This window comes from Condylura cristata, unplaced genomic scaffold, assembly GCF_000260355.1.
Source record: "Condylura cristata isolate star-nosed mole 26May11 unplaced genomic scaffold, ConCri1.0 scaffold00013, whole genome shotgun sequence".
NCBI classification, from domain to species: Eukaryota; Metazoa; Chordata; class Mammalia; order Eulipotyphla; family Talpidae; genus Condylura; species Condylura cristata.
The window spans coordinates 26,663,276-26,680,046 of NW_004567114.1; the positions used below are offsets into that span (position 1 = coordinate 26,663,276).

General features: G+C 32.0%; 1 protein-coding gene across 4 annotated transcripts in view; it reads right to left on the minus strand.

Annotated features, from left to right (window-relative positions):
• GPHN (gephyrin) overlaps positions 1–16,771 on the minus strand; it is a 393,108-nt gene that overhangs the window by 132,094 nt on the left and 244,243 nt on the right. For 2 of the 4 annotated variants that reach the window (XM_012724553.1, XM_012724552.1), the window contains one exon: positions 10,265–10,321. The exons of the other annotated variants lie outside the window; for them this stretch is intronic. In XM_012724553.1, coding sequence (XP_012580007.1) covers positions 10,265–10,321 — 57 coding nt within the window. The remainder of the gene's footprint in view (positions 1–10,264; positions 10,322–16,771) is intronic. 4 annotated transcript variants of the gene reach the window in all.

Here is a 16,771-nt window from a genome sequence, read left to right on the forward strand (position 1 = left end):
AATTAAAAGATGGTATTCTGTCTGTGGTTCTGCATATACTACATGGTATTTTAGTTAATGCTAACTTTCTTTTTTTTTGCATGATATTCTGAGATAATATTTTTGCAATGAGAATTAAGCTCACAATACTGACCTGAAAAATGTGGAAATGTGTAGAACATTATGAATATAATGTAAAAAAAAATAAGGTATTACAACACAGGCTATTGAAGTCTCTTTATATACTAGTTATATTCTAAACTCTATATATTTCTTCTCTTAGCTACTCTGCTAGCATTGGAGAGTATTACTTACGACAGTCAATATCTGTTAATAATATCTCAATCAATCTGATTTTACAAAAGCAGAAAAACCACTTATGCTGTGGTTACACAATAAAGAATAGTTTACATCTCTAAAAAATGCAAAGAACATAGGTCATATTTCATATAAAATACTGTGGTAAAAGAACATGAGTCTTATGAGTTATAAATTCTAGCTCCTCAGAATATTATGAAATATATGAGTATCTTTTTTTCCTGAGTAATCTAACCAGCTTTTAAAAGTGTTTTTTTTTATATAAAAATTAGGGAATCATTAACTTTTCACTTAGTACCAATGTTTGGGTGCTTTCTGTGTCTGTGAGTAATTATATAGATTGTTACTAATTTAATGTAAGCTTTCAGTTACCAGGGATAAATCTCTGCAGGTCTGCAAACTGAATTCTTTGTCTTTAGTCAATATGAGTTTAAAGACAAATTACCTGGGTCAAAGGAATATTTATGGGGTTAAGTTGGTGGCCACGATCAAGTTGGTAATTTGGTTTCTAGCCATTTTAGATGGTACAGTGACTGCCAAAAAAGCTACTCAGATAACAAGTGTGGTATAAAATATAGAAAATTCCACCTCAAATAGCTAACTTTTCCCCATTGGTATACCCTCATCCCTTCCAGCCAAGTGCAAAGTGCAAGGCAAAATAAATTAAGGCAAAAGGAAAATAAAATAAGAAAAATGGTGAGGGCGAGCATGTTGTTGACCATGTAAGAAAACACGTGCAAAGTATACCTCAGATACACTATAGGTAGATGAGCACGAGGGAAGCCGAGCCTGGTTTTGCAGTGGGGAAAAGAAAACACTGTTAAAGAGGAAATGATAGCATAAGTAAGGGTCTCAGATTTAGATGGCTCCATCACCAACACATTTGCCAGATAATAAAACAGCCTTATAAGCAAACATTTGAGTTTGAAATGTCAGGGCTCAAGTTATTTTGAGGATAACCTTGTGAAAAAAGTAATTCCTGGCATGTAAGAAATGTCCATGACAGAGATGAATCTTTCTAATTAGAATCTAGTGTAATCTTGTTGAGATGTACACTTATGGTTAATAGGAAAGTAAAAACATTGGTGACTTTTCCCCTATGGTACCACACTGATTTTTTACTGGTTTATCACAAACTATGAAGTAGGTTATTTATAGGATGGCCATACTGTCTATCTTTATATTGTTCTTTAATGAGGGTACCAAAGCCAGCTCTGTATTCTGATATCCTGTTCCTACAATTTAATTTCCAACATCACCGAGACTTCATATGTAGTATATGCCAATATCAACACCATAAAAACATCTAAAAACTTGAACATAAAACTCTTCTACAGACTATCTTTCATCAGAATATGATTGTTTTTTAAAAAAACTACTTAATACTTAAACCAATTTTAATCATCATATCTTTGAAGTGATAATTATCTGCTTTTCCTTTCTAGGTTGTTACACTGCCAACTCATTCTGTGGTTGCCACATTGCCAAGAGAGTTAAATTTTAAGTATGCATCCTCTAGGTTACTAATTCATGAAAGTTCAAAGTACAAAGTTTGAGTAGGAAATGAAAGTATAGGAGGAGATGGCACCTTAGAGGAATCAGAAATTAACTCATTACCTGATTTGTTCTTTAACTGTGTGTTCAACACAGCAGAATTCACTAGGCACTCCACTAAGTGTTTATTTATTTATTTATTTACTTATTTTAAAGATTTATTTATTTGTGCATACAGAACTGGGGTGCAGGCCAGAGGCTCAGGGGCGGTGAGAGGCTTTACCAGAGACAGAGCGGGGAACAGAACAGGCAGATGGACGAAGTACACTGCTGAGGGGAGCAGCGGGCGGGTCAGGAGAGGTCTGCCACGCCATGTGGTCACCTCCGGTGCAGGCGGGAATTGAACTCATGTGGAAGCGGCTTTAGATTCTCAGTGCTGTGCTTTAACCCGCTGCGCCACCAGGGAGGGCCCTAAGTGTTTATTTATTGAATGAAAACCTTTTCTCTTCAATCCTTGAAAAACTTAATTGCTTGAAAAATACTATTTAGAAGGTTTTAAACTTAACATCACAGCAATAGAATTTATCACAGCTATTCAAGGGATTTCTTAGAGAAACTTTCAAAATATGATCAATCTAATTTTCCTCAAAACACCTACATATTTTTTTCTTTAACAAGATGCTAATTTTAAGAAAAACCTTGCCCAGCATTTTTGCTGTTTCTATATATCCATAAAAGTGAAAAACTTTACCTTTTTTAAACAAAATGAGTCTTGTCTTTTTTCCTTCCCACTTAATTCTGTTTTTGATTACTATTCACATGTCAAGGAGATCTTTCACTAGAATCTTCTTTAAAATTACAGTCAATTTAATTGATATTTATTATAAGGAATATTATTTGGTAAACATTGAACAACTCACAGATGTGCTTGAAACACATATAAATTTTTATTATTTTTCAGTAGAATTTAAACCTCAGAATTTAATTTTATTAATTAGTTTTGCATGTTAAGTGACTTCACCTAACATAAAAGGTAGCAAATTAGCCAGTTTTCTGAAGTGATAACCCTAAAATAGATTTACTATTATCTTCATCATTATTGTAGTCTGGCCATATTTATAGCATAACATCTCTGAAGGTACTCAGAATATTATATATCATGAAAAATTAAATAGTAAATAAATGGATACTATTATTTTAGTAAATGCCAAAATATCAAAAAAGAAGATTATGTAGGCTCAGACAATACACACAAGGATCAAAAGACACCAAAATTTGACTAAAGAAATTAGAATATACAAATAAACTGATGTTTATTCATTTAAAAGCTAAAGAATATATTTGTCTTAGGACTAATGTTGCAGTTGTACTTTTTCACCTTAATCAAAGCTGGCTGATTCAAAATAGATACCTCTTAGATTTTTAAGTGCTACACATATCATGATTACTTGACCATGTAAGGGTGTCTTACCCTGTTAACTAGATCTACTGTATGACTTCAGTTAAGTTAAACATAAAATTTAACAGAAATCAAAAGTTTTAGGGGAAATATCTTTACTAAGATATAACTGAATAATAATGAAATGCAATATATACAGCAAACATGCTCTAAAAGCACATTTAAAAAAATTTAAGAAGGTAGAAATGGAATTTATCTTTATAATCTAAATCTCTAGAAGGGCTCTCTATATAGAACTAAATATAGCTCCAATTTGAAGGGTTTAATGGAAATTAGGGTAAGTTTACCCTCTGTGTGTGTGTATGTGTGTGTAAGAAAGAAGAGTTAGAAGAGAATAATATAGAGTGAAGATGTAAAGGTAGAAGATCAGGCATCAACTCTTTTAAACACATACTTCTATGCAGAATAATCTGAAACCATCCACCCCAAGGCTAGTCCTTTACTCAAGCTCTAAAATGAAGATGATTTTTACACAGCCTCTATTACAATGATTCCTTTGTCCTTGTCTTGTCAAAAACACTAACCACTTATAGCAGGTCTAGACAAACTTTCTTATAAATGGTCAGATAGTAATTACTTTTCCTGCAACTGATCAACTATGCAACCATTGACTATGTGAAAATAGGAATGTAGCTGTGTTTCAATTAAACTTTATTATGGACGCTGAAATTTGAATTTCATATAATTTTCTCATGTCATATAATAATGCAGTTGACTGCTGCACACTCCCAAGATGCAAACATCACTCTTATCATAAGGGTCCACACGTGAGAGACAGAACTTGGCCTCAGGGCTGCAGTTTGCTGACCCTAGAGTTATAGTATTAATGATGAATGTAAAGTACAAAAAACCACCCAAGTATTTCATCAAAATTTTAAGAGTTAGTTCAAAACTAATTAAAGGTTAGAATAAAATATTGATCTTAAAAGATTTATAAAATCAGAAACCTCTAATTCATTTTTATATTAGCCCTGTTTCATACTATTAAAAAAAATTCCTTCTAGTCTTATTTCAGAGCTCAGAAAACTGTTAAATATTTAAAACTCATTTTTCAAAGTACATTCTTTTCTCATTTAATTCAAATATTTCTCTTAATGTTTTAAATAGGGTCTTATTTGAAGGTTGAACAATTTTCCTCTTCAAATAATACTAGGCTTTTATTTGAGCATAGCAAGCATTTAAAGATCATTATCATATTGCTTCTCCTTCATCAAGTTTCTTAGTTCACTTATAAGTCAATAGTCCATTTTCATATGTCAACTTCCCCTTTTACTATTTGCCAAAATAAAATAAAAAAATAACATATTTGGTTAGTCAGAACCAATCAGTTTGTAGCTGAATGAAAAGTTACTATGTATCACATAGACTGAGACAATAAAATGGTGCTGAGGTGATTTCACTCCTCTCCTTTCTTTTGTTTCTACTTGTTTTATTTCATGGACATTTAGCTACCTTTTTTTTTTCTAACTTCAGGCTTGGTAGGACCCCATTGCTGTTTCACTAATTAACATCAATTTTATAAGTTCACCTTGAATTATAGTACCTAAATAAAGTATTAGTTTACATTATGTCATCTTGTTTTCCAATTCTTATATTGCTTGCCCTGATCTTCAATTTTGTGCATTTTTAACAGTCTTTACACAAGCTTCATGCATTTGAATAAAAAGACAATTTTTTTTCTTTATGCAGTTACATTCTTCAGTCATTATCCTCAACACATTATCAACCTAAGGATTTGTAAAAGTTTTTTGCTGTCATTAAATTATACAAAATCTGCTTAGGCAAAAGATGGCAATTTTATCATTTAAGGTTCAAATATTTTAGCTTTGTACATGTACAGAAAATGGTGATATAGTCTTCATTTAGAATTTAAGAATCTAGTACTTCCCAAGTCAGGTAAGATAAATGTGCTTTCATGAGAAGAAAAATTTAATGTTATTATAAAAATTACATTTTATCAGCATGTTCTACTTTATGTCACTTAGTATCCATAATAAAAAAAGATGTAGAAGTCTTTCTAAGAATAAACGTATCATATAGATGACAACAATTGAAGCACTAATGATTTAATTAAATCCTTATTTTGAGCTTCTGAATGTTTGCCTTTAACTATTAAATAAAATCTTTAACTGGCAATATAGTTCTGAATATTTCATGTTATTGAAATATTTAGCAGTGCTCCAATGACTTAAAAGGCCACCATATATTTGCTCTTGTGTATAACAAATTTTCACAAAATGGAACAGTTACCATATACTAATTTATGTCACTCATCTTATAAGCAAAATATGTTTTTATAGACTGTGGTAGTGAGAATAACTATCCTGCCTCACAGGGACAATTTTTAACATACAAGACATATTTTAAGGCATTCTGAGGTAGTGGAAATGAAAAGGGAAGGAGAGAACTTGAACATTCAGCTAAGCATTTGATTTGCATCTTTTCTTAGCAGAATTCTTTAAAGAAGAAAACTATTTGCCTTTTAATAGTATTTCCCTCACCCCCCCATCTTTTTCTAGTTAATGGGAATCTTAGATTGATATATCTCACATTCAATTTTTTTAGAAAAAAGGTAATCAGAGAAAAATGTTACCCAGTAAAATAAAACAAAAGATGAAGATGTTGAGATTAATCATTATGTAGTTTACAGTGCAGTAGGTGTTAGAAAAAAAGAAAATGAAAAACGATATGAGATAACCAATTTTTTGAAGCAAATAACTTTTAATTAAACCCTAAATGAACATTAAACATACATAAAGACCTTAGTAATTCTCAACATTTAATCTCAGTTTGAATGAAAGAAAAATAATATCCTGTCTGTGATTGTTTAAGGAAGTGTATGGCACTAAACACATATATAATGCTGTTAGAATATTTTTAGGGATTTCTAGAATTTTTAGACAGGTTTAGATTGATTTAATCATAAAATTCTTACATGTTACAAAAGAATAGCAGAATAGACTCTGGGGGCAATTATGGATGATCTTCCAAAGTTTATAAAAATATGCATAGAGAACAACTCACTCAAAAAAATACTTCAGAGACTTTCCAGCTTTAAAATCTTGGTGTTCAGCTTCTTTAAAATCAAAATGTATCTGTATTTTCCCCACTTTGTCAGAGTATAATTAGGTTATTGAGTTCTTTGGTAAGCTCATTCCTGATAATGTTTACCTTTCCACAACAGTAACAGTACCTTAATATAATAAAGGGGGTGAAAATAATATATATTTTTAGGGTTGGTAGGTCTTTTAGAAATGTCTAACACAGTAATAGTCTAGTTAAGAAATTTTTCTTGTTCAGGTTTCTTATAAGCAGATTAGTGTACATTGAAGTTTTGCTCCATTAAAACAAAAGTAGATATAAATGAGATACACAGTAATTTTGTTCTCTATTTAGCTACAAAATTCAATGAGTAATAATAATATAAACAATTTTGAGTTTTATAATTCAGAAATTTAATATAGATGTATATGTAACTAAGCATGGTATATACAATTAAGAATAAGCTGAAAAACCAGTCCAGAGAATTATCCTGTCTATTTTTTCCCCATCCCTTATAGCCAAACTAGAATAAAATGTATGGCAAGAATCATAGGAGAAAGTAAACCATGGCTATGGATCACAGGAACTTTTAAAGAAAAGCCCCAGGAATGTATTATCTGTATTAAATAGAACAAGAAACTACTTACCGCTATAATTAGGCTTTTCTTATGCTATTCTACACACTCTTAAAAACTTCAGAAATTTTACTTCCACTTATTTTAATGATATTCAGGAGAAGGATCACACAATCTAGTCATGAAAATATAATTGTTAATAATACCTATACAATGTATATACTGTACTGAGTGGCTAAAAGGCATTGTTCAAAGTGTTGTCTTGGCTAGACAAACAGTTGTAACTTGAAGTTCTCAAGTATTTGTAAATAATTTCAGAATGGTGTTCTTGGTAATGATGCTTACTGTTTAATTTTATTTAAAAACAAAAGACATCTCAGAGTTATTTCCCAAGAATTTTAGTTAAGAGAAGTTTAAACTCAGAAAATATGTCTATCTACTAGATTATCTATGATGACACTGTAACATCACTTTCTTAGACAACTGATAAGGAATCATCAAGGCTCTATCACTTGATTTCAGGCCATAATTTATAATCCTACTGACACATACAACAGGGCAGAAGACATGTCCAATGGAAGAGCTCCAAAAGAAGTGTCATGAAAAGATCCTTATAAAATGACACAATTGTGTAAGAAATACAGATATTGAAAAGAAAGTGTTTGTGTGCATGTGTGTTGGAGCAAAAACATTATTAAATCAATAATAATATTATTGTGACTTGATGGTCCTCTACCCTGCCAATTTAAACGTTATTTTGTAAATGTGAGCATGAAGCTGTAGCTAAAAAAGAGAGAAAGAGGGATAAAGAGACAGAAAGTAAAAAAGATGAGATGAGAAGACAAACCAATCAGATTTGGTGTTACCAGTCAGCAGAAGTTTAAGGGAAAAGAAAAATCACCAAGTGAAATCGTACATTTACTCTGAGAGAGTATCCTTTCACATTGCCTTCTAGGTGATCTCTGAGCTCCTCCAGCTTTCGATGGAGCTACATGTAAACATCAGAAAATGAATTGAAAAAGCAACTTGTTCTTTTTTCAGTTTTCCTTTTAAAGATAAGATCATAGTGTTATACATTTCTCACTGCCTTTGGCAAACATTTTAAAACATCCAAGATCTTTGTAAAAAACAAGAATACAAGCTCAATAAAACTGTGACTTAGAAAGTCAACATTTTCTTTTAATTACTGCATGTTTCCCCCAAGCATTAAAGAAACCAAATACTATAACTGTCCTTATAATACCCTAGAGATTCACATTAAAAATCTCTATTTGGTAGAAATAAGTAGTAAATATTTAAAAATTATGAAATTTACCTTTCTTTCCAAAGTAGACCTATTGATTTAAGACAGCATCCATATTAAACTGACTGAAACCTAAAATGTACGTTTTGTTGTTATACCAATATTTATGTATATACAGTCACTGTATATACATTTAAAAACACTACACAATTATAACTTGAAGTTCTATATTACCAAAGCTGAACTTAGAGATAATTAACACACACACACGCACACACAATCCAGTTTATAGCAGATGGTGCTGCAGTTATGGATGCCATTATCTTTTTTTAACCAAGAGTAGTTTCCAAAAAGCTATGCTATGCTATATACCTTTTCACTTGAATGTTAGTCATAAGCCACATCTAAACAACAATGGACTTACTGTCCCTTAAAAACAAAAGTAAAATGATACCTCACAGGTAGACAGTGAGGAATGCTGCTAATATATCATCAGGATACATAAACTCATTTTTCTGAGTAATTTTACCTATCCTTGTTTTTGATTTAGGCATATAATCAACATTTGCCATCCCCTATTATTGTCCTTAGTGAAATAGCATTTTAAGAAAATTGCTACCCCATATACAGCAGTGTTAGAGAACAGAGAAGATGGCTGGTCTGGAATAAAGGACACAAACACACATATACACCTTCATCCATGTGCACATTCATATTTGTGCACACAAACAAATAACAACAAAAATGTAGAACTAAGAAGGCAGAAGAGGCAAGGAGAGGAAGAGTGTAGAAACTAATGCTTCATAGACTGTTAAGTGGAACAAACTGGAAGTGCACTTTATACACTTTGAAATTTTAAAATGACAGTATGAGGCCCCAAGTTATTGCATTTTGGGATATCCCAGTACAATAAATTATCTAGCATTTTATTAACAGTTACTGTTGCTATAAGAAAAATTAGGATTGCGATAAAAGAAGTGGTTAATTTGAAGGGTGGTTCCACTGCATATTTTTAGAGTTTAGAAAATTTTCTAACTTGCATTTATGGTGGCAGCATTAAAAGTGATCAATGGCTTCATGTGTTTCTTAAGTATGGTAATGTGTTTGCCTTTTCTTTCTTTAAAAAAAATCTATTTATTTATTCATACAGAACTGGGGTACAAGCCAGAGGTGCAGGGGTGGTGAAAGGACTCACCAGAGACAGAGTGGGGCACGGAACAGATCTACGAAGTACATTGCTGAGGGGAGCAGCAGGCGAGACAGGAGAGGTCTGTCACGACATGCGGATCACCTCTGGGGCGGAGATCGAACCCACACTGAAGCGGGCATGGCCAGCTTGCAATGCTGTGTCCCACCTGTTGCGCCACCACGAGGGCCCGGTAATGTGTTTACCTTTTCATTGTGATTGTTAGAGCACTGCCCAAGATGTACTGACTAAATGGATATATAATAACTAGCAAATGGATCCATCAGATTGGAAATCTGTTTATTGTCAGATCATACACAGAAGTGGACAAAGATTTAAATATATATTGGTTTCCTTGATTATTATATCAATTTTTTAACTTAAAGGAAAAGTAAAGGTGATTAAGAGTGCTTAAATACAATTAGGAGTCAATTATACTAGCATCACATAAAATCCTTTTCTAATTCATAAGATTATATATATGTGTAGAATATAGTTACTAATTCATAATAACTACTTTTCTGAAATGAACTACACATATGGTAATGACACTAAAATAATATTTCATTGCTTTTTACCAAAAAAATCCAAGGGAGATATTCTGAAAATAAACATTAGTTCTCTGTGAAACAGGAACTTAGAACATAGTGACATCAATCAGAGGAACGGTTTATTTTACAACCCCAAATTATAGGCACCTGTAATGAGGCAGTTGCCCTTTCTCTTACTTGTGGTGCCACTCAAAACTAGTTATTTGGCAGCTTTCCTTCAGCTGGTTGCTCTATGTGTAGCTCAAACAAACAAACAAACAAAAAAATAAGACCCAACAGCCAAAAAATATTAAAATAAAAAAAAAAGTGGGATGGTGAAAATGGAAAAAAGCCCCATCCCTCCCACCACCCTCCAAAAAAGGAAGAAGTGTAGGCTATAGACGAAATTTTGCCAAAAAATGTTAGAAACATATTTACTTTGAGGGATCCAACTCTACTAGCAACTCCTTTGCTTTCATCCGGCCGTCTAATTTGCTACAATGAGGGAAGATGGGTAAAAAAGACAGAATAAAGAAAAAGTGAACTTAAAAATTTTTCTATACATTAGTAAGTAAGACATGCAAAAACATCAATTGATTCTTTGGTAGGAGTCCAAGGAATTAACTAACCCAGAGGCTAAAGACATGCTCTGTAAAAAGTCTGGTCACTAAAATTTGTCATTGCTATGGCACTGTTCCTGACTGAGGAAATGGACACTACTTTTAGTTATATTGGGGGCTTTTGATGAAGCAGTATCTGGAGTAGTGTTACATTTACATTTAATTTATGAAGAACAAAGAATTATAAATATACCTGGCATAGAACTTTGTCTTTTTCAGGGTTTCCCATCCAGTCCATTGTAGTATCAGAAAACAACAATGGTATGACTAAAAACAGGAGTGTGGTGGAAAAATCAGTCCTGACAAGCATCATTCTTGATAGGTGACAGAGTGAAGCTCCTCTGCTTGCTGACCCAAGCATTGAGGTTGTTCAGCTGTCACTGAGATTCTCAATTAAACAATTGTGCTGCCCAACCAGAAAATTTTAATGCCACACCAAAATTAAATATAGTCACTCCCTCAAAGCTTTCTGTTATTTCAGATGAATTTTCCTCAGGTAAAATAAGGGAAATGAAAATTAAAACTATTAAAAACTTGTTTAACATCACCTTGTAAAAGAGAAAAGGAAGATTCTCAACAGTGTTTTATTAGATGAGGCAAAAACTAAAATTCTTTTGCTTTTTCAGGGTGATACAACAAAAACTAATATTTTGGTTAAAGAGAAAGGCAAATTAAAAAAAGCAGGAGGGGCTTTTTTCAGACTAAGTACTCTGTGCTGTGGATTCCTATACTTACAGAATGACAGTTCCCATTTAGACATCAAGATAGCTGCGATGCTCCTTTTTGTTTTATGATAGTTTTTAACAATGAGGAAGAATCAACGTAAAACCCAATTCCCAGATTAAAATCTTCAAGAAAAATGAGACTAATTATGCTACAATACTGGATTTCCTGAGGGCAGGCTATAGATTGTCTTATCCCTTTTAGGACATCTTTGACAGTATGTGGAGATTGCTTAGGAATAATACTGAGAATACTGAATTTTTGCTATGACAAAAAAAGTGTCATGGTGCCTAAGATTTTTCATTTTATTTTATATAGTATTTACTAACTCTTCACCATTAACTGTTACACCCAAAAGATAATCACCAATAGATAATCACCAATTCACATTCTAAGTCAGAATCCTTAAATTTAGAAACAATAGCAATTAATTAGAATGACAACACTAAAAGGGAGTGCCCCAGTATCAACAGTGAATTAATAGTATCTTGTCATTCTCTTGTGCTATTGTCTTTTATTTCAGAGAACATCTTTACATCAAAAGCTGTTTCACATTTTAAATGAAGACTAACAATATTTAATTATAAAGATAGGTCAGGTAGTTTTCCTACAATAAGTAGAGTCTAATGCCTTCCTGAAAATTTTCAGAAACATGGGGACTTTTAGAACTGTTATATAGTAACAAGTGAAAATCATTTTCTAGTTCTTTTTCTAGAATGCTTCAAATTAGATCAAGTCTAACAACATGAGGTAGTTTCTTCAAGATTACACAGGAAGTTAATGATGAATCCACAGGATAACATACACAGTTTCTGATTTCTAGTTTAAAGCTGTAGTTCCTAAAAATGCTTTTTATTTAATAGACTGAAAACAGAGGGGTTAGAAAGATTGATGCTTCCAACAGATGTATCAATAGATGTCTACTCTCAACCTATGTAGTCTATCTCTCAACCTATCGAAGGAATTTCATGCTATTATTTTTATCAATGGAAAAAATTTTTCTAAACCATTTTAATTCTAAATGTAAGTGCAAGTACAGAAAGTTAAAGAATGGATTATGAGAAGGTAAAAGATAGTTATTGAAATATGTATGTGAAAAATTGATTAGAATACAATTTAAGCAACTTGCCTTTTTGGGAGCAGACAACCCATCTGTCAATGCTTGACATAAATTTTGTGTACAAAAATCTGCCTTTGTAAATTCAAAACTATAAGAGAAAGCCTGATTCTCCAGGCCAGAAGTGGCTGCAATTCAAGTGTCATGATTTGTGTGAGTGTGTGGTTACTGAAACAGGTAATAATAACTAATACTGAAAAGCTTCGGGAAGGGTTTCACAAAGATTTTGATAATCTGAAATTTAAGTAGAGCTAATTCAAGTCAATAGACTTAAAATAATAGTGGTCTCATTTATTTCAGTCAACCATGTCAATTGTGATGTAGTATAAAAAATTTTATTCAAAGGTGTGACTATTTTCTTTGATAAACATTTAAAAGTAATCATAAAATCATAAAAAGAAAATTTAATTGCCATGAGATGAACTTACTCTTCATGAAAATTATAAAAGTCTCATCACTGGCTAATTTCATATATGTTTTTCTATGAGACTAAATTTCTATGAGTAACTAAGAAGGATTGAACTGCAGCTGCAGATGTTCATATTTACATAGACTCAATGCAATATAAATGAAGTTGGAGAAATGGATGCAAAGAATGTGAGAGTTGAGTGTTGAGATTATTAATTTAAGTGTATTAAGAATTATAATGACAATAGCAAAACAAAAAACACCACTAGTAATTTTTCTATTCTGAAGAAGTCCTTTTACAAGTATTCAGAGATTGTAAAAGATATAAACCAGAGGATCAAAAACATTTCATTCTTCTACGCAGCCTCTCAGCTAGAACAATTTAACAATATAGCCATTAAAAATAGTCTGAAAACATTGTACTATATTACCTCTTTTGCAACACTCTGGGAATCTTTCTTCAGGGATTAATAACTGGGGAATCTATCCTCAGGGAATAATGACCGATGGGGCCTGTGAAAGCAGTGAAATGACTTTGCTATTTATATTCACCTTTTAAAATAAGAGCTTGGATTCTAGAAATATCATGCAACAACAGAAACTGCCTATATGCTAATACAATATAGATTATTGATTACCTTCGATTTAGCCCAATTCTCCAAACTGGAGTTCACTGTAAACTCATTTTTACTTTCAGAAAGATAGAAAATTTTCTTGTCTTACCCTTACCTCTTGCCAATAATGAATAATGGTAAATGATACATTTTTAGTAAAGCACACATAAAGATTCCGAGGTAGAAAGTCAACTTTATATTTTTAAGTAAAATATAAAACTTCAAAAAAATAAAACTTCCCAGGAATTTTAGGCTGTGGCAGACACATTAAGGTAGCTGTCCATACCACTGGGTGAGTGCATTTTTTTTTAATTTGCAAAATTAATAGGTTAAAATCTTGAGGAAAAGGTTGTATATTTTGTGTTTTATTAATGTCAGATCAAAGATCAAAGTAGTTTACTAGAAATGTATCAATTTAACAAAAATACAACTGGCATAACATTTTCTAACTCTGATATTTTCATTAAATTTAGGCTGTCATCTAAAGAATGACTAACGTAAATCTCCCTTCCTACTCCCTTGATATATTTTATATATACATTCAGAATGAGATTTACATAGGCTAGACAAACATTAATATGTTTCTGCAGGGACAGAATTATCTAATTAGTTTCAGACTAACCTGAGAGAAATAATTTTTAGCTTTTTTTTTTATTAAATTACTTTTTAAAAAAGTAGGTATCAATGACAGAAATAAAATTTCTTAGCAATTGTTTATCTTCCAACCAATTATTACAGTGTGTATGTATGTATGTATGTATGTATGTATGTAAGGCTACAGAACATTTCTGGTAGTTATGACTTGAGTTTTTTTAAAGTTTTGATTGAAAATTCAAAATTTAAATCCCTATAAATAAATACTTTTAGGAACATGTTAATACTTTGATTCACTATTTTTCAGTCTTTCCAATAAAATTAGTGCCTCAGAGTAAAACAATTTGCTTCATTTGTGATTTATTAAGGTAAAAGAAAAAAGAAGGAAAAAAGAAATGAAAGTTAGAGAAGTGATAATTATATAAGTATGTCAAGGAAAATAATATGTTTCAAGAGAAAAATATAATTATAAAGTAAAGCAGTAAAAGGAAAGAGAACTATAAGGAAGTATTTGCAAAGAATAATGAATAAGTCAAAAATTAGAATATGGGTAGCAAGTCATAGATCCTTGAACCTCTCTTTTTCTCCTCCCTTATATTTTCAATCTTAGGAAATCCTTTATTTTAAAGACTCCAATTTCTCATGGTTTATTATATAAGAAATTATTTATTTATAATCTATTGTATATTTATAATTTGATCCTTAAGCTTCTATAACTGGTTTAGTTCCAAGATAATACTCTACACAAAATTAGACTTTAAGCAAAAGTTTGCCTCCTAAGTGAGAGAATAATTTAGCCCATGTTTTTTTTCTCCAAATTTTGAAATCTGTCTATAACTATGAAGCTTTAGGCACTTTGAGATAGACAACTTTTAGACAGTACAGTATATGTTCCTAAGAATTATTTGTGTATGAACAGAAAAAACATTATTTTCAAACTTCAATTGTATAATTTTCTACACAGAAAGACTAGAATGACTTAGTCTAGATATGAAAATACTCTAATATAAACATAGCTACAAAAACAGTTGGTTTATGAAGATTTGCTATAAACCTGAAAAGCACACAAAAGACATCTCTATCATGACCAAGTCCTATCTAAATAACAAAACAACCCAAAACTTAGATTTTTTTTAATTTTAAAAATAGTTGTAAAATAACCTAGAATGCTATACACATAGAGTTGCATACTAATTTTTAGCCAAAGGCTATATCTACTGGCTATTTAAAATTTGTAGCCACTTTTCTCGGTACCTAATTGACAATTTGATGCTCTACATAAGAGCATTTCTACTTTCCTACATTTTAGTGGAGTAAGACAATAAATGGAAAATAAACCAGGCAATGATAAAGTATGCTCCAAATACAGAACTACCACAGAACTAGCAATAAGCACATTCATATTTTTGACCTTGGGACTGTAGCCAAGGAAGCTGCATGCTTGAGGAACACAGAAGGCATTTTCTGGGGAGTCCTGAGGTGACTGTGGTTAGGTTCATGACTGGTGGTGGCTTATTTAGACACCTAAAGTGCTTCTCTTTTACTACCACATGGGTTTCTTCATGAATGTTTTTTTCCTGAAGGAAAAAATTCACACTTACTCCATGTGAAATTCTCTTTATGAATTCTCTTATGGAAGAATATCTGTGATAGATGAAAGAAGGCTTTGCTACACCAGACACAAACAAATGTCCTTCCTTTATTGTCTCTTTTCTGATGGGCATTTGAGAAAAAATCCTAAAGTTCTTAACAGTTTTCATATTTGTACGATTTGAGGGCTCCTAGAAACATTTCCTGCTGTCCTCCAGATATGGAGATTCACACAACGCCCTGGTGAATAGGGACAGGCTCAGGGATGCCATAGTCTAGGCTGAAGAGAAACTCTGGTCCCACCGTCTATCAGGGCATCTTGTAAAGGGTATCCTTGAGGAACCTTTCTTGGAAATGCCCAGAACTGTTCTTCTGGAGCTGAGTGGGTCCTCCAAAGAAATAGCTCCCTCTTTAGGCCTAGGACAGTTTTCTTTGACAATGACGAGGGAGGGTATTTCATTGCCTTGACTAGAAATACTGTCATTTGCAGGACCAGTTGTCAAGAACTGTTGCCATTTTTTTGACCTTAATCTCCTTGTCCTGTCTCCAGGGAAGTATCTTAGGGAGTCAGGTGAATACCTCCGCATTCAGCACTGTTGGTGTTCCTGTTGACAAATGTTTTGTTAGCTGAACAATGACTTCTGTTAAGAGTTTCCTGTGTCTGCAAGTGAATGTGGATCCTTCTCCACTGAACTTCAAGCTGACTAATCCTGAGTTGCTAGCTAAGTTGCTATTTGGCTGGCTTTCTGCACTGGGCTCATCTCCATTTACTACTTTCATAAACTGTGCTTTGTTTTAAGCATTTTCCCATGTTATTTAATCTTATTCAAACTATGCTTTTTCAGTTATATAAATAACTCATTCAGCTATGTACCACATTAAGGTTAGTTTTAATTTTTATGAATATTAAAAATTCCTGTGATAAGTACTGTATTCAAAAGTTTAGAGGACTCTGATAATTTCCATTACATAAATTTCTAGAAACAATATGACTGTTTAAAATATAATTAAAAGAAAAAAGATCTGTGCGTGTGTGTTTATGCACCTTAGCTTTTCTTATATAGTTGTATATGCTGTTTGTTTGAAAAGTCATACATATTTATGTTCTTTGTGAACTAGGAATAGTTTGTCATGCTTATTATAACATTGATGATTATAACTAAAAAATAGGCATCAACTTGATAGTAAAAGCTTTTAATTCTACTCATTGTTTTTTTGACACTAGGAGGTTATAGGAGTTTCTTTTAGGCTATTAACTCTATCTGATAGTTTTATTGTA